The following is a 25,331-nucleotide window of genomic DNA, read 5'->3' as shown; positions in this document are numbered from 1 at the left end:
TTTCTCTTGTGGCGCTGAACCACACGCTCTAGATCATGTAGATCTACCTTAAGGCTTCTAGGGGGCGGATATCTATCCACAAGATGATGATTTGGATGGTTTCTGCGATAACAGCCCAAAAGGTATTGCTTGGACAGCATGTAGTTATGTCTTCGCACTGGTAGGATCTTTGTCTCCTGATGGAGGTGGTCCACATGAGAACTGAGGAGACAGCCCGTCGCAGTTCGGAGGGCGGCATTCTGACAGATCTGAATATTATTCCACTTCGTGTCACAAAGTTTACGAGACCACACTGGCGCTGCATAACTTACCACAGACCGGTCAATTGCTTTGTACATGGTCAACAAGGTTTCTTTGTCAGCACCCAAGTGCTGCTGGCAAGTGATTCAGGACCTTGTTTCTACTTTTGACTTTATCGCAAATTGCTGTGGCATATGGGGACAATGTGTTAGAGCTGTCAAATGTGACTCCAAGTATTTTGGGACACTTGATGCTCGGAATCATTTCTCCATCGACCATTACGTTCAGTTTATTATTCACCTACTTATGTGGCTGAAGATTTGGTGGCAGATATCTTCAGATCTCTTGCATCGAAATAAGAGGCAATTTCGTTGAGTTAGACGTTATCGTCCATTGTGATACCACAGAAAAAGAAGAAGGAATATGCCTTCTAGTTCCTACCGTTGAACCATCCAGATCGCTTTAAAAAGCCTAATGACTTGCTAATGTTCACATCTGCTAAATCAGAGAGGTTCTCAAAGAAATGAGAACCTTAAGTGGAACTCCTTCTAACAGCTAGTGTGTGGCACACATACATACAAGGTCACACAGCTTCTGCATTAGTCGTTGCTGGCAACCTTCAGTCTGTCTGCATGTTTTCCGATTAGACAGTGACCTGTCATGACGGTCACAATGACTGGGACGTCTGTTCTACCCATTGACAGCAAAGCGGTAGACCTCTTCAAGTCTAGATTAGTCCACATAGTTTTGACCTCACGGCAGTAGTCGCTGCAATTTGGGTAGCCACAATGCCCAGAGGCATAAGATGTAGCAAAAAATTCAGTGCATCAGATGGTGTCCTCCTCAGTGCGGCTGTGATGCACAAACAAGTCATCCTTTGGATCCGGTTGAGTATTGAGCTGTAGGTGGACATTTGAAGAGGCATTCACCAGACCACAACACCATATAGCATAGTAGGTCTGACAACTTCAGTATATACCCAATGCATGACACTCGGTCTAAACACCCAACCTTTGAAAATTGCTCTCCTTCAGATGTACAGGGTAAGAGTTTCATGCCTTTCCAAAATGTTGGATTCGAAGTTTAATTTCCTGTCCAGCCAAACACCCAGGTATATTGCGCTTTCTGTAAATGGAACATTCTCTCCTTCCAAGGATATAGGTTCAACTGTAGGCAACTTGTATATCCTTCTGCAAAGAACTACTTCTGTCTTGCACGGATTTATACGTAGACCACTTTCGGAAGCCTACTTTACAGTTGCACGTAAAGCTTTCTGAAGTATTGGGTTGCCCAAAAAGTAATTGCGGATTTTTTAAAAGAAAGTAAATGCATTTGTAATAAAAATTAGAATGAACTTTAATCAAATATACTTTTTTACACTTTTTTTCAAAAGCAAGCTAAAAGTAACAGCTGATAACTGACAGAAGAAGGAATGCAATTACAGAGTCACAAGCTGTGATAAAATTTGTCTACGCCGACTATATGAAAAGTCCGCAATTACTTTTTGGGCAACCCAATATAACTCTTAGAGTGCTGGAAAACTTTCCCCCAACTGCAATTGCCACGTCATCAGCATACGCGACCACTTTTACACCTTTTCTTTCAGCCCCACAAAAAATAGCTTAAATGCGTTAAATCGCACAATCCAAGCTGCCAATTGACCGGCCCCGAAAGTGAAATAAAATGTTCACCGAACCCGCCACTCAATAAGTCCATAAGTCCACATCTCATGCAAGTCAATCTCTTGCATTTTGGGCAAAAAAAATTTGGATATCATCTCACGATAGCGCTCACCATTCACAGTTACGTTACGATTCGCATCATTTTTGAAGAAGTACGGTCCAATGATGCCACCAGTCCATAAACCGCACCAAACTGTCACTTTTTCTGGTTGTATTGGTAGCTCTTGCAATGCTTCTGACTGTTCTTCATTCCAAAATCGACAGTTCTGCTTATTTAGGTAACCATTGAGCCAAAAATGAGCTTAGTCGCTGAATGGCAGAAGGGCGCGATGAACTTTTATAAACAGAGCACTCATTTTGATAACAAAGTTCAATAATTTGCAAGCGTTTTTCGTTTATAAGACGATTCATGGTTAAATTATAGACCAAACTGAAGATGTTTGATAGTGGCACAAAACACGAAACGTGAGTGAGTTGTTGAAACGAGTATTGCCATACAGATAATAGCTAAAAAATCACCCTTTTTGTAAAGCTATTAACCAATTTAGATCAAACAAAGCCTGTATTCTGGAATTCAAAACAAAATTCTACGGGCAAGAAAGGCTGAATATTGGTATATATGGCAGCTATATTAAGTTCTGATCCGATGTGAACCATATTAGGAGCAGCTATTGGAAGTCAAAACGAAATAATTCATGCAAAATTTCAGCCTATTCGGAGTAAAAAGTGCGCCCTCTAGAGGCTCATGAAGTCAAGATCAGATATAGGTTTATATGGCAGCTACATATATCAAAACATGGACCGATTGGCCCCTTTACAATATCAAATGACCTACACTAATAGGAAATATTTGTGCAAAACTTCAAGCGGCTGGTATTATTATTTTGAAAGTAAGCGTGCTTTTGACAGACAGACGGACATGGCAAAATCAAGAATATGTTCCTAGTTTGGTCTCAGATCAATATTTCGATATGTTACAAACGGATGGATGAAATTAGTGTAACCCCTTCCTATGGTGGAGGGTATAAAAATCCAATGGTATTGATAACCTAAAAAATTTGGAAACCTTTACCAATAGAGAGCTGCGTGAGTTTGATTATCTGTTGGTTTTCTGATATCGTATAAACCTCGGTTGAAAAAAAAAACTCAGCAGCAATTTTGAAAATCAATTTATGCTTAAACATATGCTGTTGCAAAACATTTCACACTCGTCCAAGTTAATTTTTTTGCAAAAGCTCTCAAAGGATGTCCACTATGTACATATATATCTATATAAAGCAAAACCTTTTCCGCTCTAAATGGTGTCACCCCAAAAAAGGGGTCGACAAACTGCACGTATACGCGTACAATATGCACATGTATTTGTGTGAATGAGTATCTCTCCCTGTTGACGGTGTGTAATCAAAACACCCTGTAATTTGTATAATGTCCATGCAAACTTAAAATACAATTCGTTGTTGTCGTTTAAACTTTTCCCCACTCACACAAAAACTGAAGCGTTCTCCCCAAATACCCTCGCACACAGCCGCAGAGGAGATAGAGTAGAAAATTTGCATATCTGCCATATTATGTCATACCACCACATCCGTTTCATTTTCAACGAACATGGAACGAACCGCCTTTCGTCCATTAGTTGGTTCGACGTTTCGTCGCTCGTCATCATCCTTCTAACCATGGACTTATAGCACTGAACAGAACAGAACAGAAAGAGGCGTTCAACCGGTGTTGTGTAGTGTAGTGCAACCATCCAATAAATCCATACTACAGATACAACGATATACAGTCGAAAGACAATCAGCAAACGACAACGGCAACAGCAACATTCAAGCAAATATGCCCGCGGCCAACATTACAAAAGTGTTGCTGCAAGCAAAGCACGTACCACGACAACACAGTGAGTGCGGAGTGCATTGGGGAAGTGGATAAGGGGCAGTGTAATGCGAGCGCAACTAAAATTACTCTCTTACCATGATTTCAATTCTTTTTTTTTTCTACTTGTGTCCTCTGCTGCACAGCATTAGGAAGACAAACAGAAGGACATGCTTACTCAACTACACACGGTTGAGCCGAGGCATGGAATGGATTATGTCTGTAGTGGTGTGTGTTATAGCCCCAGGTGTTGGTAGTGTTGGTCTTATAGTTCCAAACCTTCATATCCTAGTATATTCTTTTCGCTCACCTTTCGCCTTTTGCGAGAGCTCATATTGACAGCTGAGGGGACATTACATGTCATTATTGTGATTACAACATTTTTATTTTAAATTTAATTACATGCATTTGACAAGAAACTCGCACACACACACAAACACATACACCTTTACGCATACCTTTCTTTAACATTTAGTGTAGTTATGTGTGTATATTGGGTAGGACTGTGCCCAAACCATACTTAAGCCACACACGATAATTATGAATGGCGCCTCTGATGATGGGATGTCATTGGTCGCAATGGCATGAAGAGATGTTGAAGGTGATGGTGCTACTATCTGCATGCGGACAAACAAATTAGAACACTGTTCAAAACACATTGACACATACCATATCTGGCGGTACAAAATGTTTCGACGGACAGCATATGGTCAGTGAAATGATTTTTGCCATATAATTCAAATAAGGGAACAATCCAAAACAGAAAGGCTGATAGAACTGAACTGCATTGCAATCAAGGCAAATACTTCGGCAATCGTTAAGTGCCTTAAACCACTTTGTGTTCTAGCTGTAAATTGGAACTTTTAGATCTAATATGTTAAATGATGGATGGTACTTCAAAAATCCACCTTCCTTTCAATAATAAATCTGATGGCTTGTCTTTACATCCTAGTCGTACGAGGTCGACACCTCCTGACGTACTGAATGTCATACTGCACTTAATGCCTCGGCATAAAGTATAACTGGGCAAATCAAGAAGATCCATGCAGTAAGACAAGTGGTAGCATGACTATGATGTAAAAAATGAACAAAATTTTTCTCAAACATTTTTTTTATTTCAAAAACCGTCCACAATTGTCCCAAATCTTTTTGGGACAGACGAATGGAAATAGCTTATTCGATTTAGAATGTTAAGACGATCAAGGCTGCTGCATCTGACTGAAAGTATTTAGTTGAGCCAGAACTTCTTTGGTTTGATGCTCGGTTGTGCACACAAATTCAACTTGACGTCGGAATTGGGGGGTGAGCCCGAAAATGACTAATTCGATGTACACGGTCACTATGAGATCAGTATTGACATATGTGGCGCTGGTATATGGAGAAGGGAACTCCAACAGAGATGTCCAGAAGGCGTAAAAACTGCTAAAGGAGAGTGGACACGGTCACGGTGAAATTTGGGATACTAAGAATGCGCCATGGACCACAGAGACCAATCGAGGAGTATCTTCGGGATTCGAACGAGAGGAGTGGAAAGCGAATGCTGTGTTTGAGGAGAATTACATCTCTATCTTCACAGATGGCTCTAAGATAGAGTCAGGGGCTCGATTCAGGGGTATATTTCGAGACACTCATAAGAAGTTGGTATGTCGGTGAGAAAGCCGGCCGCAAGAGGTCTGTGACGTAACGCAAATCGAAATCATGGAAAACGAGTAAATGACTTCCAAACTAAGGATAACTCAGGCTAATTACAGTAAGACGGCCCTCAAGGTCTTATCTTCAAGGACAGTGCGGTCGAAGTAAATGGCGGACCCTCTGGAATGCCAGAAAGAAACGATGTTATTCCGAGAAGTAAGAGGTCGTCAGGAAGGCGGATGTATTTATATGCCAGGAAGGCATATTTTACACTCTGGTCTACCCGTCAACCGGAAGAGGTTGAAGGAACTGCTGGCCTTAGATAAGCGGTCAGTGAGTACTATTTTAGGAGCAGGGGGCCTTTTATGGGGTCAAGACTTTAAATAGAGAAATCGGTCTATATTTGCAGCTATATCCAAATCTAAACCGATTTGGGCCAAAATGAAGAGGGCTGTCGAAGGGCCTAACACAACTTACTTTCCCAAATTTCGGCTGAATGAGACAATAAATGCGCCTTTTATGGGTCCAAAACATTATATCGAGAGATCGGTCTATAAGGCAGCTATATCCAAATCTGAACCGATCTGAGCCAAATTGAAGAAGAATGTTGAAAGGCCTAACACAACCTACTTTCCCAAATTTCGGCCAAAATTGACAATAAATGCGCCTTTTATGGGTCCAAAACCTTAAATCGAGAGATCGGTCTATAAGGCAGCTATATCCAAATCTGAACCGATCTGAGCCAAATTGAAGAAGAATGCTGAATGGCCTAACAAAACTTACTGTCCCTAATTTCGGCGAAATCGGACAATAAATGCGCTTATTATAGGCCTAAGACCTTAAATCTAGAGATCGGTCTTAATGGCAGCTATATCCAAATCTGGACCGATCTGAGCCAAATTGAAGAAGAATTTTGAATGGCCTAACACAACTCACTGTCCCTAATTTTGGCAAAATCGGACAATAAATGCGCTTTTTATAGGCCTAAGACCTTAAATCTAGAGATCGGTCTTAATGGCAGCTATATCTAAATCTAAACCAATCTGTGCCATATTGACGAAGGATGTCGATTGGCCTAACACAACTCACTGTCCCAAATTTCAGCAAAATCGGATAATAAATGTGGCTTTAATGGGTCTAAGACCCTAAATCGGAGGATCGGTCTATATGGCAGCTATATACAAATCTGGACCGATCTGGACCAAATTGGCAAAGGATTTCGGTGGGCCTAACACAACTCACTGTACCAAATTTTGGCAAAATTGGAAAATAAATGCGCTTTTTATGGGTTCAAAACCTTAAATCGAGAGATCGGTCTATATGGCAGCTGTATCCAAATCTGAACCGATCAGAGCCACATTGAAGAAAGATGCCGAAGGGTCTAAGACAAGTCACTGTTCAGCACTCCGGGAAATGCTGCTACCTTCTTTCTATTTCTGATTTCGCATTAGCATGTGCCGAAGACATTTTCAGATCCTTCGAATCAAGTCCTCCACAGCACTATTCTTATCCGATTTTAGCATATGGACTTTTGTTTTGACTTGTTTTTATAACCAAGCAAATCCATGCCTCAAATTTCAAGCAATTTCCAATGAAAATACTCTTTCTCATGGTTCAATAAACATTTCAGATTGACCTCCAATTATACTTCATAATATTGTGACCCGATACTGTTGATGCCTTCGCAAAAACGAAAACCGTTTGTGCATAAAACTGTCCTCGTACATGTGGATAGCGGTAAGAGACAAAGTGGGCAACAAAATACAAAGCCACTTTGGAAAGCTTTGTTATCCCCGAGAGGGTATGGAATTGAATACAAAATAATGTGTAAATTAGGGCGTCATAGTGTTCTGCAGATATAACATTTTTTTTTCGCTTTAACTTGCTTTTTCCGTCTATCATTGTGACTCTCTGACGCGGTGGTTATACGCGGATATGTGTGCATTTACAAGTGTGCGAGTGTATAAGGCAGACAATTTTATTGGGTGTGCGTGTGTATGTGTATGTGCCGCATATGTTTCCATATTGCGGTAAAGAGATCTGCAGCAGCACCAACAATAGAGCAGCATTTCGAAACGTTTTTCCTCCATTATAACAACTGGCTCTACAAATCTCTTGGCTGTGTTGGTTAGGTTTTCCTCTGGCTGCAGGTTCCAAAAAAAAGAAACCAACAAAAATAAAAAACAAATCACAAAATCACATGTGCAAGAAGTAGTACGGGCAGCAGCGCCATATATCCATCCATCCATCCATCCATCTCTCACTCTATGGCTGCTTTGGCACTCTGACATATAGCGGGTTGGGGTTTGTTGCCATGGGGCATGTGTGTGTGTGTGTGTGTGAGCGCTTGTGCCAAAGCTACTACCACTACGTTATGTCAATATTTACACACATCTATATGAATTCTTGTCGGTTTGTTTGTTAGTATGTACCTATGTGCAGTTGTTCGCATGCATGGGTAAATACACATAAATGCCGATTGACATATAACGACTATGACGACAACAACATTAACATGAAATGATTCTTCTTTCATTTTTTTTTTTCGACGTCGCTTTTTTTCTTCTTTTGTTTGCTTTCTTTACCTTGTTAGAAAGTTGTTCACTGTACTAATATGCGTGCCTGTGGGTTATCATGCTTTGTTTGCGTATGTAAGGACACACACACACATACACCAACACACCCATGGGCTTATGAACGTTGTGCTAATACAAATGCATATGTGACACATATCCATATCTCATAAACAGTGTTTCAAGTCAATCTGTTGTTATGGTGGTGTGGGTAGTTGAGTAAGTTAGACGGAAACATTGTCATCATTAGGCTTGTCGCATTTAACAAACTTCAAAAAATATGCTCTCTTATTAGGAAATTTATATATGTATATGAGAACAGCATGCATGCCAAGATCACGAACATTTATTAAGGAGCTTTGAAAAGGACTAAATATATTTGCAAGTGCGCCGACATTGACGACAATCAGGGAAAAGTCTTGTATTCTCAGTCATGTAGCCAACCTCTTTAAGGATTTCTTGGAAATTCTGGTCCAAAAGCTTGGACATAATTCTAGAATGTTTGAGTGGATAAAGATATGTATACGAAACGTAAAATAGTCAATATTGACGTATTTTCCCATAAGTATGAAAAATTAAGGAATCCTTGTGGGTCCAGAAGCCGATCTATGGGGCTTGAAAGTTTGCCATATCGAGCATGTTAAAATTGAAATTTTCTGCCGAACGGTCATATACGGGCCATTAGCTTTGATTTGTTTCTTAAACTAAGAGCTCGTAAAACATTACCAAAACAGGTACAAAGTATTCCCTTCTTCTAAGATTTATCGGCTTCATAACTTAATCTTAAAAGAAGAGCATTATTTCATTCCTAGTCATGACATATCAGCTCTTAAAATTTATAAATAATTTACAAAAATTGGTTTAAAAGTCAATCTTGGTATAAGTGTACCAAATATTGGGTTGCCCAAAAAGTAATTACGGATTTTTTAAAAGAAAGTAAATGCATTTGTAATAAAACTTAGAATGAACTTTAATCAAATATACGTTTTTTACACATTTTTTTCTAAAGCAAGCTAAAAGTAACAGCTGATAACTGACAGAAGAAAGAATGCAATTACAGAGTCACAAGCTGTTAAAAAATTTGTCAACGTCGACTATATGAAAAATCCGCAATTACTTTTTGGGCAACCCAATATAAGGTCTAAGGGTTATTGATGTTGGTACTACCCCACGAAATGTAGTGAGAGTTCGCGTCGCACTGCCTTTTCTGACTGTTTTGCTTTACGCACCATTAATTGCAGCTCCGACGTGGGTTGAGGTGTCAGAGAGTCGAAAGGCAGATAAAGTGATGCCAGGTAGGCATACGCCATTGACAACTCTGGGAAAATGATATAATATAGATTTTTTTATGACAAATAACTCAGATCCTTGGAACACAGAAACCCGTGTTGGCAGAGAATAATTGGTATTGAATTGGTTCAGTCCAGAAACATTAGTCTGGGTCGTCAATGGCTCCTGAATTAAGGAAATATGAATCTTTCTTGCCCTTGCTGATTTTCTCTATGGGAGCGTGTGTAGCTTTCTCACTCCGGTAGAGGTTTATCTGGATAACCTTAACCATTGGTCATCTAGTAAATGGGTTATGGTCTCATCGTCAGCTCCCTGTCCGTTAAGGTGCATCGAGTCTCTTGGCCCTGCACTCTCTGATGTTCCAATATTAGAATCTTTGCTATCCTAGTCTTCCAAATCTTGAGTAAATGGGCTTCTTGAGAGTGGAAGATGGTTCCATAGTCTCTCGCCCCTTCACTGCCTGATGTTTAAATATTAGGATCTTAGCATGCCCTAGCATGATGGTCTCGTCGCCGGCTCCCTGTTCTTTAGCCGGTATTGGGGTTCCGGTTACTGCAATGCTTGAAAGCTACTGTAGCGCAGAGGTTAGCATGCCCGCCTATGACGCTGATCGCATGGGTTCGAATCCTGGCGAGACCATCAGAAAAAAATTTCAGCTGTGGTTTTCCCCTCCTAATGCTGGCAACATTTGTGAGGTACTATGCCATGTAAAGCTTCACTCCAAAGAGGTGTCGCAGGTCCCTTATCATTGAGCTTAAACTTGAATCGGACTGCACTCATTGATATGTGAGAAGTTTGCTCCTGTTCCTTAGTGGAATATTCATGAGCACAATTTACATTGCAATGCTTGTTGTCTCAATATAATGTTCTTCAGAATAGACAGCCAACCGCAAGGAGAGTTCCTTCCTCCTTATCCTCCTTGTGAAAGACCTCCCATTTTTCCGCTTCCACGCTTTAGTTTTGCTGGCTTAAAAATTTCACCATGCTTTCTGTCACAAATTTGCTACACCATCCTTTAATGAAGACCGTCGCCTTTGTGAGCTAGGGGGTGTCCATTTTTCTCACCAAGTCGAACTGTGCCCCCTCCAAGGGAGTGTGGATACTTCTAAAGAGCTTTTTGGAGGCCACCGCGCGCGGAGTTTAGCATGTCCGTCTATGAGGCCGAACATCCACCAAATATTCAGCGGTGGTTATCCCCTTACTAATGCTGGTAGCATTTGTAAGGTATCTTGTGATGTTAAAACTTCTCTACCAAGTGGTGTCGCTATACGGGTCCGCCGTTCGGACTCGCCATAAAAAAGGTGGCCCCTTATAATTGAACTTAAACTTCAATGGGACTGCACTCAATGACATGAGAGAAGTATCCCCTGTTCCTTAATGCTAAACTAAGTATTTAGAATTCAACACATATTCCAAAATCCATTCGTTGACATATCTTCCACTTGGGACTGACGATCTGGTGGAATTCCACCAGATCGTTAGTCCCAAGTGGAAGATATGTCATTATCTTATGCACTGCTGATATCAATGTCTGCAACGTCAGGTCGTCTCTGTTGTGCTTCCTGGCCACATTGACGCAAGAAGGAGCCTCCTCAGCTCCCATTACGAGACGGCTCACAAAATCACCGTCCTCCATGAAGACTCAGGGGCCATGCAGGCTCCTTTCATTTTTGTTCCGACTTTGTCTCCCCCGTAGGACACTATCTGGAGACTCCATTGAGAGAGAGCTGGCTTGGTCTTACATTGATGTAAGAGGGAGCCTCCTCAGCGATCATGCTCCCTTACGAGACGGCTCACAAACCCGCCGTCCTCCATGAAGACTCAGGGGCCATGCAGGCTCCTTTCGTTTTTGTTCCGACTTTGTCTCCCCCTGTAGGACACTGTCTGGAGTCTCCACTATCTGGTAAGACCATCTATGGCAGCTATATCAGGTTATGGACCGATTTGATCCATTCCTAATACAGTTGTTAGAAGTCATAACAAAACACTACGTGCAAAATTTCAGCGAAATCGGATAAAAATTGAGCCCTCTAGTGGTTCAAGAAGTCAAGACCCCAGATCGGTTTATATGGCAGCTATATTAGGTTATGGACCGATTTCAAACATACTTAGCCCATTTACAATCCCAACCGATCTACACTAATAAGAAATATTTTTGCAAAATTTCAAGTGGCTTGCTTTACTACTTCGGAAGTTATCGTGCTTTCGACAGACAGACGGACGGATGGACAGGCGGACGGACAGGCGGACGGACAGGCGGACGGACAGGCGGACGGACAGGCGGACGGACAGGCGGACGGACAGGCGGACGGACAGGCGGACGGACAGGCGGACGGACAGGCGGACAGACAGGCGGACGGACAGGCGGACGGACATGGCTAGATCGACTTAAAATGTCATGACTATCAAAAATATTGTATATATACATTATGGGGTCTTAGAGGAATATTTCGAAGAGTTACAAACAGCATGACGAAATTAGTATACGCCCATCCTATGGTAGAGGGTAAAAAATAATATTCTTCTGTGGCTATCCCCTCCTAATGCTGGCTACATTGGTGAGGTACTGTACCATCTGGTATGGCAGCCATGTAAAAACTTTTCCACAAAGAGGTGGTGCACTGCGGCACGCCGTTCGGACTCGTCGTTAAAAAGGAGGACCATTATCATTGGACATAAACTTGAATCGGACAGCATTCATTGGTATATGAGAAGTTTGCCTTTATTCCTTAATGGAATTTTCATTGACAAATTTGCATTTTACAAGTGAAAAGACACCCACACCTATGACATCATCGCATCTATGGGGTCTTTGGAGTCTATTCTGAGTCTACTTGTAAAAGAATTTAAAATTTTTGCGTCATAGGAATGAGAAATCAGACGATTTGGCAGTGAAGGCCAGAGATCTGCCACCAATAAACTTGGTTAACCCGAAGCCTTTCGGGTCGACGCAGTTCGAGTTAAGGGCGTGGGCGACGAATGCGCATGTAACCCTGTGGAACAGCGAAACGGTTGTTAGGAAGGCGAAAATTCTATGGGGAGATGAAGATCGTGAGAAGATGAGGCTATTACTGAAAGGTAGCAAGAGGGATGTCTGTATAGCTTTCGGCTAACAGATATCGGCACTTAGGCGGGGACACATTGCCAGACATGAACCAATTAAGGGGCGTGGCATTTAAAACTATTAAGGATTTTGTATGTAAGACGGAATTCCTAACTTAGATTGTCTTTTTCTAGGCTATTTGTTAAGTAATTAGAGCTCACAACAAGTCGATTACTGGCTTAGGTGTATGTCCATAGTGGCATGGGGCGGATTAATATCTGCACCCCCTTTTCAACCTAACCTGACCTCATCTATAGGTAGTCCCATTCCGAGATGTAGAAATTTTTTGAGGAGCGAAATGAAAACATGTCAACGCTCTTTTTCGCATCTGACGAAACCGTAATGGATGGTTTTGTGGAATTGCCCTTACAATATGTTTCAATGGCATATCTTGAAAATCTACACATTGTTGTTCAGATAAGATAAGGTTTTAGGTGTTTCGATCTATCCATGTCCTTTCGTCTGTTCATCCGTCCGCCTATCTGTTGAAAGCACGCTAACTTCCGAAGGAGTAAAGCTAGCCGCTTGAAATTTTGTGTAAATACTTCTTATTAGTGTAGGTCGGTTGGTATTGTAAATGGGCCATATCGGTCCATGTTTTGATACAGCTGCCATATAAACCGATCTTGGGTCTTGATTTCTTGGGCCTCTAAAGTGCGCAATTCTTATCCGATTGGAATGAAATTTTGCACGACGTGTTTTGTTATGATATCCAATAACTGTGTCAAGTGTGGTTCAAATCGGTTCATAACCTGATATAGCTGTCACATAAACAGATCTGGGGACTTGACTTCTTGAGCTTCTAGAGGGCGCAGTTCCTATCCGATTTGGCTGAAATTTTGCACGACGTGTTTTTTTATGATATCCAACAACTGTGTCAAGTATGGTTCAAATCGGTCTTTAACCTGATATAGCTGCCATATAAACCGATCTTGGGTCTTGACTTCTTGAGCATCTAGAGTGCGCAATTCTTATCCGATTGGAATGAAATTTTGCAAGACGTGTTTTGTTATGATATTCAACAACTGTGCCAAGTATGGTTCAAATCGGTTCATAACCTTATATAGCTGTCATATAAACAGATCTGGGGACTTGACTTCTTGAGCTTCTAGAGGGCGCAATTCCTATCCGATTTGGCTGAAATTTTGCAAGACGTATTTTATTCTCACTTTCAACAACTGTGTCAAATAAGGTTCAAATCGGTTCATAACCTGATATAGCTGCCATATAAATCGATCTGGGATCTTGACTTCTTGAGCCTATAGAGGTCGCAATTATTATACGATTTGGGGAGCTGAATCGGTCTATAGCACGATTCAGCTCCCATATAAATCGATCTCTCTATTTTACTTCTTGAGGCCCCAAAGGTCGCAATTCTTATTCGAATTGGCTGACAGTTTACACAGGTCTCCAACATATAATTTAATTGTGGTCCAAATCGGACCATATCTTGATATCGCTCTAATAGCAGAGCAAATCTTTTCTTATGTCCTTTTTGTGTCTAAGAAGAGATACCGGGAAAAGAACTCGACAAATGCGCTCCATGGTGGAGGGTATATAAGATTCGGCCCGGCGGAACTTAGCACGCTTTTACTCGTTTATTTTTCTTCCGTTTCCACTCAACATTAACATTGCCTAAACACTGTTTCACCACTATATGATCAAGCATCAGTATGTAAATACTTACTAGCGTTTTTCTTAGCTTTTGTTTCTGTGTTGGCCCAAAATTGTGTCAACTGATTGTGTATGCAAGAATATGTCGCAAATCAGTCAACCCATTTTTTTTTGTTTTTCTGTTTTCTTTGTGATTGTTTGTTGTTGTTGTTTTTCCCTGTGAGACAGCAAATTTAGCCTTACCTGACTTTGGGTGATTACTCATTTCTTCACGTAACAACGAAGATAATCGAATACGAAAATGGACCATTATTAAGGTTGCCAATAGGAACTCTCACCAGAAATTACATCTTACATATTTTAACAACTACGCCAACAAGAAAAGAAATGTAAATTTCCCTTAGAAATTGCAACATTCCTTAAACAAAGGATATGGTTTCCTTTTTAGTAACCTTTTTTTCTTATTTCCTCTTTTGTTAATAATTGCATATATTCCCTGCCTGGTTATTGTTGAGGCATGTAGAGTGTTTCTTTTATTTTTCTCACTCACGATATTGTTTTGTGCCCAAAACCCAGTCTAGCCGTGTAAGGGTGTTTTAGCTGTTGGGCAGCAAGAGCGAAAACAAAAAAAAAAAAAAATAAAATAAACGTGAAATAAATTAAAAATGTTGCTATTTAATTATTCAAGAGTTTATCCAGATATTTTTATGTTGATAAACAACAACAAGCGAATTCTTTTCGAGTCGAAGCAGGCCATATTTAACATGTAATCTGAACGTGTAATGCACTGCACCATGCATATGTTCGTTCAACTGCTAACGGGCTTCTAGCTACGATCCAACATACATACCTCGATAGCAACTCCATAGTTGGCTAACAACCAATCCATTTACCATTCCAACACCGATGGTCAACATACACGCAGTCCCCACATACTGTTGCAATTGTATGAGTAAGTGTGTGCATGAGTATTTGTTGCAAAGCCAAGGATATTAGGATGTGTTGAGGCACAGAAATGATTTTCGATGCTTTAAGGTTCGAATGCCTTTAAAATATTTATTATTTGTATACCCTACTAGCTGCACCGGGCCCGCTCCGCTGCGCCTTCTTTTACTTTATATGGAACAAAAGTATCCTTTGGCCCCAACATTTTTACTCTTGGGGGGGGGGGGGGGTGTTCTGGGAAAGAGATATCAGATTTGGATATCAGATTAGTATCCTACTCCCATATACCCTTATTTGGGGCCCATATTGCGATGATCAGTAAATAATTGTTGTTTGTGGGGTGTTTTAGGGAAGGGGTAGACCCCCAATATCTTTCATTTGAGACCCACATTGACGTGTTTGGTATATATGCCCGATTTAGTGGTGTTTTGGGGAGTGGAGTGGTCCCCCAAACACTTAGCCTTGAAAATATATCAGCATCGTGCTCTACTCTCAAATATCATCGTTTTGAAACCCATATTGCCATTGGCTTCAAAATTGGATATCAAATTCGTTTTGTAATCCCAAATACCTTTCATTTAAACCTCTTATTGCAAAAGTCTGCAAATATCTCCGGTTTAGAGTATGGGCCCTAAGAACTATCAATATCGAGATCCACTCCCATTAAGACCCAAAATTGGCATGGGCGTTGTTAGGGGGGTGGGTCGTCCTATAGGGAGTTGGTCCCGAATGTTGATATCAAATTCGTGGTCTACTCCCAAATACCTTTCATTTGAGCCTCATATTTCCATAGTCGTCAAAAATGACCGGTTTTGGGCGATGGGGCGGCCGTTCAGTGAGAATATAAATCAGACTCGTGTTCTAATTTAAAATACCTTATTACAGCCCCATATTGGAGTGGTCAGCAAATACGGCCTACTTGTGAGGTGTTATGGGGTCGGGGTGGCCCCATACACACTTTTTCCCGAATATTGATATCAGATTCGTGCTTTACTCCCAAAGACCATTCATTTGAGCCCCATATTGCTAATGTAGTAAATTTGTCCTCTTTGGCGGTTGTTTTTGGAGGGGGGCCCCCATACACTTGGTCCCACATTTGGATATCAGATTCGTATTCTTCACTTACGAATTGCCATGATCGGTAAATAAGTCCTGTTTGGGGGGTGTTTCGCGGAAGGGGTGCACCCCAGAAACTTGCATTCACATCTGGATACCAAATTTGTACACATGCTATCTATCACTTGCCGCACCGACTTTGCATAAGTAATCACCGGACCGTATTACGGTCAGGCAGTCTGACCATACGGGGCTACCGTAGCGCAAAGGTTAGCATGTACGCCTATGACGCTGAACGCCTGGGTTCGAATCCTGGCGAGACCATCAGAAAAAATTTTCAGCGGTGGCCTTCCACTCCTAATGCTGGCAACATTTGTGAGGTACTATGCCATGTACAACTTCTCTCCAAAAAGGTGTCGCACTGCGTCACGCCGATCGGACTCGGCTATTAAAAGGAGGCCCCTTATCATTGACCATAAACTTGAATTGGACTACACTCATTGATAGGTGAGAAGTTTGCCCCTGTTCCTTAGTGGATCTCAGTTCCTGGATTCTCAATGTAGACCCCCAGGCCCACTCTGTCCTCTAGCTTTGATCCTTCTGTGTAACATGATCTTCCATACGGGTATACTAGTGTTCCGTCAGTCCAAGATTGGCCGCTGGCATCAGTGCCTCGCACTCGACCTCAAGTTTCGTCTCAGGTTTCCGATCACCCATCACCTAAAGTCTCATAGCCTCAATGGCTGCCTCACATTTAATCTGTATGTCAATGGGTTGGATATCTAGAATAGTCTCCAGTGTCCTAGAGGGCGTGGCCCTCATCGCTCCGCCTATGCCAAGACAACAAGTTCGCTGAACCTGTTGTATGGTCTTTATGTTGCACTTTTTCTCCAGTAGTATACCAGTGCCGAAACTTATATACCCTCCACCATGGATCGCATTTGTCGAGTGCTTTGCGCGGTATCTGTTTTTAGGCAAACAAAGAATATTGAATATGAACTTTTATGCTTTTGGAGCTATATCAGTTGTAGTCCGATTCGGACCATAAATGAATTGAATGCTGAATATTGTCGAAGTCATTGCGTTTTGTGTATTTCAGTCCATTCGGATAAGAATTGCGCTCAAAAAGCAAAATCGGGAGATCGGTGTATACGGCAGCTGTATCAAGCTATAGATCGATTCAAATCATATTAGACACGAATGTTGAAGGTCATGAGAAAAGCCGTTGTACAAAATTTGTGCCAAGTCGGATGAGAATATCGCCCTCTAGAGGCTCAAGAAGTCAAGATAACAGATTGGTTTATAGGGCAGCGATATCAGGTTAAGTATTGATTAGCGCCATACTTAGCACAGTTATTGGAAGTCATAGCAAAACTCCTCACGCAAAATTTCAGCCAAATCGGATGAGAATTGCGCCCTCTAGCGGCTCAGCAAGTCAAGATCCCAGAGCGGTTTATAGGGCAGCTATACCAGATTATGAACCGATTTGAATCATATTTAGCACAGTTATTGGAAGTGATACCTAAACACTACGTGCAAAATGTCAGTTAAATCGGACGAGAATTACGCCCTCTATAGGCTCAAGAAGTCAAGACCCAAGATCGGTTTATATGGCATCTATATCAAAACATGAACCGATTTGGCCCATTTACAATCCCTTGGATCTTAGATCTTGACTTCTTGAGCCGCTAGAGGACGCAATTCTTATCCGATTTGGCTGAAATTTTGCATGAGGTGTTTTGTTATGACTTCCAATACAATCCCAATTGACCTACACTATTAAAAAGTATTTGTGAAAAATTTCAAGCGTCTAGCTTTACTCCTTGGAAAGTAAGCGTTCTTTTGACAGACAGACGGACGGACATGGCTAGATCGACTTACAATAAAAAGACATGACGATCAAGAATATATATACTTTATGGGGTCTCAGACGAATATTTCGAGGTGTTACAAACAGAATGATGAAATTAGTATACCCCCATCCTATGATGGAGGGTATACAACTAATAAAACTCTCATAAGAAATTCGGCTAAAAATTTTTCTCTCTTTTTCCACTCTATATTTTCGGACCAGTCTTATACTTTTGTATATTGCTCTATACATGTATATCTACAATGTTTTTTTGTTGTACAAAACTTCACCATGGTATAAACGGATAAATTAAACAACAGGCCAAACGGCCAACACTCATACAAAACAAAGACATAAACACGCAATGCTGACATTATTTTTTAAAAGTTGCAAATTTTATTTTAACCTGAATTAACAAAACAATAACAACAACCATTACAATGGCAACAACAACAACAACAAACAAAAATAAAGAAACGAGAAAAACAACAACAACAAGAGAAAATTGTAATTAGCAGAACACAGAACACAATACCTTCTGTTGCTGTAGCCATTGCCTTTAACGTTGCTACTGCGACTGCAACAAGGAAAAAGGAGCAACTACCTGTAATAAACAAGGGTAAAAAGTTTTTATATATTTATAATGAAATTGATGTGGAAACATGTGGTAATACAATAAAAGCAATTGTTGTTATACCTGTACCTTGGCTTCGCCTCTTCCCTCTTCAGAATTTTCTTGCACTCTTAGCCTGAGAAATTGCATAAGCAATTCTGAGATGGCCCGCCCTACATCAGACGGGGAAGGGAGATGAATGTGGCATGGTTATAATTTTTTTTTTTTTTGAGAAATTTAAGCTTATTCCAGATGTATCTATGAGAATTGAACAATGTGCTTTATGATGTATTAGCACAGAAAAACATTTTCAAGGAAAGAGTTGGAAACTTTATCTCCCATTTGAATTTCCTAGGAACGGTATAACATTGTAAAAAGTTTTTGGAAGAAAGTTTATCATATGCAATTTGTATACCCTACACCTCTACTGTGGTACGGGAGTTATAATACTTAGTGAATTTGTCTGTAATTCCCAGAAGGAAGGGAAATATACCCATTGATAAGCACACAGATCAACTCAGAATCACTTTGTGATTCGAGTTGATAGATTGTTCAGATTAACAGTGACGGGGCTCGTGGTTCGATTTCCACCAGTGGCCTGGTCTTTCGCTACTATGGTATCACGATTGACTAGCCAGTTTAAGGCCGGGTTTCTTATTCTCTGTTTACAATTAATCTTATCGATACTTTGCTGGATCAAGAAATTTGGTTTTCTGAATGTATGCTTATTGCTCATCCTAACGATAAACTTTTACCGGCAGATGAGTGCCGGTTAGCCACTTATCGTCCCGATAAATACAACTGCGTTCTGTTTACCAATTGCTGCATAATATAACGGTGTGTTCGCGTACTTATCCAGTAACAATTTGCCAATACAAATTTGCAAAAGAGTAAAAAACTTCTGCGAGCAAAACTCTCCAAGCTGTTTTCGCTACTACACTCTCTTTTAGTAAAAAACGATCGACTTTCCCTAAAAGTTGGTGCAAATTTTTGAGTTCGCGAACACTCTAATTTCTGATTGCTGCCTAATGTTGTCATATATTCTAAATTACCTTTAAAGTGTACAACAAAACCAAAATTGTAAACAGGTGGTTTAAGCAGTTTAAATTGATAGATCGGTCTATGTGACAGTTATATCGAAATCTGGACCGATCTTAACTCATTGTGCCTAATTTCAGCAACATCAGTTAATATATACATCTTTTTATGAGCCTAAAACCTTAAATCGGCAGATAAGTACAAATGGCATATTGAACAGGGATATCGAGGAACCCTACACAAGTCGCCATGCCTAATTTCATCGAAATCGGACAATAAATGCGCCTTTTATGGGCCTAAAATCTTAAATCGAGATATAGGTCTATAAGGCAGCTATATCTGAGCCGATCTGGGCCAAACTGAAAAAAGAGGTCAAAGGTTCCAACACAACACACTCTCCCAAGTTTCAGAGAATAAATGCGCCTTTCATGGGTCCAAGACCCAAAATTGAGAGATCGGTCTATATGGCTGTTATATCCAAATCTAAAACAATCTGGACAGTATTGAAGAAGGATGTCGAGAGGCCTAACACAACTCATTGTAGAAAATTGAAAATAGGGTGCAGATATTAATCCGCCCCTTGCCACTATGGACATACACCTAAGCCAGTAATCGGCTTGTTGTGCGCTCTAAAAACTATAAAGTAACCTCTAAAAAGAAAATTTGAAGTTTGAAATTTCGAGCTACTTACAAAGTCCTTAATTCTTTTCAATGCCACTCCCCAAGTTGGTTCATGTCTGGTATTGTGTCTCCACCTAAGTGCTGGTATCTGTTAGACGCGAAAGTCGGGCAATGACAAAGAAAATGCTCCAATGTCTCATCATCTTCCCCGCATGCCCTGCACATGCTATCACATGCCGCACTGATTTTATATAAGTGAGCTCGTAGTCCTATGTGTCCCGTTATGATACCAAAAGCTATACTGAACTGCTTCTTGCTTCCTTTCAGTAATAACCTCGTCTTCTCACGATCTGGATCCCCCATAGGATTTTCGCCGTCCTACCGACCGTTTCGCTTTTCCACAATGTTGCATGCGCATTCGTTGCCCACTCCCTTAACTCGGACTGCGTCGAATCGAACGGCTTCGGGTTAACCAAGTTTATTGACAGCAGTCCTCTGACCTTCACCGCCAAATCGTCCTAATTTTCATTTCCCCTTACTCCGTTATGGCCCGGCACCCAAACGATGCGGATTTTGCCATCCTCAGAGAAGGCGATAATCTCCATCTTACACTGCAAGACTGTTCGTGACCTTTCCGTCCTTGTTTATATTTGCCCTTATGGCAATTTTACTGTCGGTAAAGATGATCGCACTCGGCGTCATCGCGTTAGCACCACACTACTTCACGAACTCCGTTATCACCCAGATCTCGAAATCGAATAATAAATGTGGTTTTTATTGGCCTAAGACCTTAAATCGGATTATATGGGTGCTATAAGATGATGTAGTCCGATATAGCCCATTTCCGAACGTAACCTGCCTATAGACAAACAAGTAAAAAGGCATTAAGTTCAGCCGGGCCGAACTTTGGATACCCACCTCGGGTATATGAATATGAATACCCCCGTCACAATACGGGAAAAATTGGTTAACTTATGCACCCAAATTCGGCACGGATATTGAGTGGTCTAATAAATATAAGTCACTGTGTATTTTGCTTTACTGGGCTTAAGACGCTTTATTGGCAGGTCGGTCTTTATGACAGCTATATCTAAATATAGTCTGATCTGAAGCATATTTGGGTGCTATGTTAGGAGGCGTGAAACTACTCACCGTTTCAAATTTCAGCGAAATCAGTTTAAAAATAAAGCTTTAATAGGCTTCAGACCCTTAATCGGGAGATCGGTCTATATGGCAGCTATGTCAAAATATAGTCCGATCTTAACCATATTTGGGTCCTATATTAGGATCTATATTTAAATATAGTCCGATATGGACCGTATTTGGCTCACAAGTCGGGAGGCCTAAAACTACTCACTGTTTCAAATTTTAGCGAAATTGAAATGAAATGAAAAATAAAGAATTAATGGGCATTAAACCCTTTATCGGAAAATCGGTCTATATAGCAGCTATATATGGTTCGATTTGGCCCGTTCAAGAACTTATCCAGCGTGCATCAAAAAGACGTATCTGTACCAACTTTCAGCTCAATATCTCAATTTTTGAAGCCAGAAGAGTGATTACAACAGACGGACGGACAGAGGGATAGACGGACGGACGGACGGACGGACAGACACAAGGACATCGTTAAATCGCCTTAGAATTTTACGACGATCCGAAATATATACAATACTTTGTAGGGTCAGAAATTTATATTTCGATATGACTAAATGATTATACCCCCTAAATGATTATACCCCCTAAATGATTATACCCCCTATCCTACGGTGGTGGGTATAATATCATACAGTGGTGGGTATAAAAAGTATCTGTGCAAAGTTTCAGATAAATATCTCTATTTTTAAAGTCTGTAGCGTGACTTCAACAGACAGGCGGACGGACAGACAGACGGATGGACGGACAGACAGACGGACGGACATGGCCAGATTTTCTTAGATTTTTACGATTATCAAGACCAAATAAATTTAGCGCAAGACATGTGATTATAAATAATATAAATACTTTATATGGTCGGAAGTGGATGTTTCGATGCGTTGCAAACGAAAGAGACATCCGCCTACGGTGGTGGGAATAAAAAGTATTGTAAAAGCTCGTTAAGTTCGAACGGGCCGAATCTTACGTTCTTTGAATGATTTTTTCAAATATATAGGAGATAAATCCACAAATTAAGATGGACAATACTTATCACGACTACTAGAAGTCAGAAAAAAATACTACGTTTAAAATTCAGCCAAATAATTTCGCAGACGGAACAACTGCAAATGCAAGTTTGCCCATGAACATTACAGGTGCAAACTTCGCACATATCAATGAGTGCTATCCGATTTAAACTTAAGATCAATGATAAGTGACCTCCTTTTTATAGCCGACTCCGAACGGCGGGATACACTGCGACACCTCTTTGGATAGAAGCTTTAACATGCCATAGTACCTCACAAATATCGTTTGCATTAGGAAAGGATAACCACCGTTGAAAATTTTTTCTGGTATTCCCGTCAGGATTCGAACCCAGGCGTTCAGCGTCATAGGCGGACATGCTAACCTCTGCCTTATGGTGGCCTCCATTGCGCCATCTAAAGGCTCAAATAGTCATATCGAGCGATCGGTTTATATGGAAGCTACATCAGGTTAAAAACCTATTAAGACTTTACTTACCACTTCTCTTAGAAGCCAAAGCCTAAGCCTTGGCGTGCAAAATTTTTGTCATATCGGATGGTAGTTGCGCCTTCTCGAGGCTCAAGAAATCTGAATATCTGTATACATGCAGCTATATCAGGCTATATACCGATTTAGACCGTACTCCGCACAATTGTTGAAAATCAAAACAAAACACTTTATGCAAAATTTCAATCAAATTGGAATTACGCCCTCTAGAGGCCCAAGATGTCAAGATACGAGATTGGTTTGTTTGGCAGCTAAATTGGGTTAAGAACCAATTCGGACCATTCTAAGCACAGTAAGTGTAATTCAAAGCAAAACACTTTATGCTAAATTGTAGCCAAATTAGATAATAATTGCGCCCTCTAGAGGCTCAAGAAATCCATACCCAAGATTGGTTTGTATGTCAGCTAAATTAGTTTATAAACAAATGTGGACCATACTTAACGCAGTCTTTGGAAATCAAACCAAATTAACTTGTGCAAAATTTCAGTCAAAATGGATAAGAATTGCGCCCTCTATAGGCTCAAGAAGTGAAGATATGAGATTGGTTTGTATGGCAGCTAAATCCGGTTAAGAACCAATCCGGACTATTCTAAGCACAGTTAGTGCAATTCAAAGCAAAAAACTTCATGCTAAATTGTAGCCAAATTAGATAATAATTGCGCCCTCTAGAGGCTCAAGAAATCCATACCCAAGATAGGTTTGTATGGCTGCTAAATCAGTTCATAAACAGATGTGGACCATACTTAACCCAATTGTTGAAAATCAAACAAAATTAACTTGTGCAAAATTTCAGTCAATTCGAATAAGAATTGCGCCCTCTAGAGCCTTAAAAAGTCAAGAACCGGGATCGGTTTACATGACAGCTATATCAAGTTATGAATGGACTAAGTTAGTTCTTGGCATAGTTACTGGAGGTTACAATAAAACACCTCATGCTAATTTTTAGCCAAATCGGATGAGAATTGCGCCCTCTAGAGGCTCAAGAAGTCAAGAACCGAGATCGGTTTACTTGACAGCTATATCAAGTTATGAATCGACTAAGTTAATTCTTTGCATAGTTATTCGAAGTTAAAATAAAACATCTCATGCAAAATTTTAGCGGAATTGGATAAGAAGTGCAACCTCTAGAGGCTCTAGAAATTAAATCTAGAGGCTCAAGAAATCAAATCTAGAGGCTCAAGAAGTCAAATCGAGACATCGGTTTTTATAGCAGCTATATCAGGTTATGAACCGATTTGGACCTTTCTTGGCACAGTTATTGGAAGTCAGAACAAAACACCTCATGCGAAATCTCAGCTAAATCATTTAAGAATTGCGCCCTCTAGAGGCTAAAGAAGTCAAGATCCGAGATCGGTTTACATGGCAGCTATATCAAAACATGGACCGATTTGTTCCATTTACAAATCCAACTAGCCTTCACTAATAGGAAGTAATTGTGCAGGCGCCTAGCTTTACTCCTAAGAAAGTAAGCGTTCTTTCGACAGACGGACAAACGGACGAACATAGCTATGTCGACTCAGAATTTCAAGAGGATCAAAAATATGTATACTTTACTATACTGGGCTCTCAGATCAATATTTCGAAATGTTACAAAAGGAATGACGAAGTTTGTATACCTCAATTCTACGGTTCTCAGGATCTAGAAAAAAAAACTGGTAAAAGCCAGTAAGGAAAGGCAAAAGTCGGGCGGTGCCACCTGTAATGTCGTAGCTATATCTAATTCTGAACCAGTTTTGATGGACCTCGGCGGATGTTTTCAGATGGGTTATTGAACAATCCGTATTAAATTTCGAGCAAATATGTTCAAACTGTAATAACTACGGTTGAAAAATGACAACATTATTGCAAATTACCGAACATCTGATGAACATATATAAAGAAGCTATATCTTAATCTGAACCGATTTCGAGCAAACTTCTTAGACATTGTACTTGTCCGTTTTAAATTTCTAAGAGATACCTCTACCCGTTCTCATAATGCAATTTTTTTTTTTAGTTTTTTTTTCGATTTTTTACCACTAGATCACTATAAGAATCAAGCATTAGCGTTGAAAGTCATCACAGACAATACATATGAAATGTTTAGAAATTTAAACAAATTATTCAACAAATAAATATATTAACCACCCTTCTTTTACGCCCCATTCGAATTTCACTCATTTTCATTTGAACTCTTTTTCCACTATTATAAAAATGATTATATCATATTGCTTCTCCATTTATGTCCACTTTTTTTTTTTTTTTTTTGATTAAAAATTCCCATACCACAGAGCCTTTGAGCGAACGCTTAAATAAACACATGGCATATTTACTTAAATCAATTGCATTTTAATTTCTAATTGCAGAAAATGTTAAACCTTTGACATTCGATGAAGTTTACAATCAAAGTAGTCCTTCAAACTGTACCGTATACGTGGGTGGTGTAAACAGTTCTCTGACCTCGTTGAGCGAAGAAATATTGCAGAAGACATTCTCACCCTATGGTTCGATACAAGAAATTCGTGTATTCAAGGACAAAGGTTATGCATTTGTAAGGTGAG

At 40.3% G+C, this 25,331-nt stretch overlaps 1 protein-coding gene across 3 annotated transcripts in view; it reads left to right on the top strand.

Annotated features, from left to right (window-relative positions):
• Positions 1–25,331, top strand: part of LOC106090681 (cytotoxic granule associated RNA binding protein TIA1) — a 348,445-nt gene that overhangs the window by 289,961 nt on the left and 33,153 nt on the right. For all 3 annotated transcript variants that reach the window (XM_059363826.1, XM_059363828.1, XM_059363827.1), the window contains exon 5: positions 25,137–25,326. In XM_059363826.1, coding sequence (XP_059219809.1) covers positions 25,137–25,326 — 190 coding nt within the window. The remainder of the gene's footprint in view (positions 1–25,136; positions 25,327–25,331) is intronic.

The sequence above is a fragment of the Stomoxys calcitrans genome, chromosome 2, assembly GCF_963082655.1.
Source record: "Stomoxys calcitrans chromosome 2, idStoCalc2.1, whole genome shotgun sequence".
In the NCBI taxonomy this organism is placed as follows: Eukaryota; Metazoa; Arthropoda; class Insecta; order Diptera; family Muscidae; genus Stomoxys; species Stomoxys calcitrans.
Note: the sequence above shows the minus strand (reverse complement) of the source record. Positions and strands in the feature narration are given on the sequence as shown.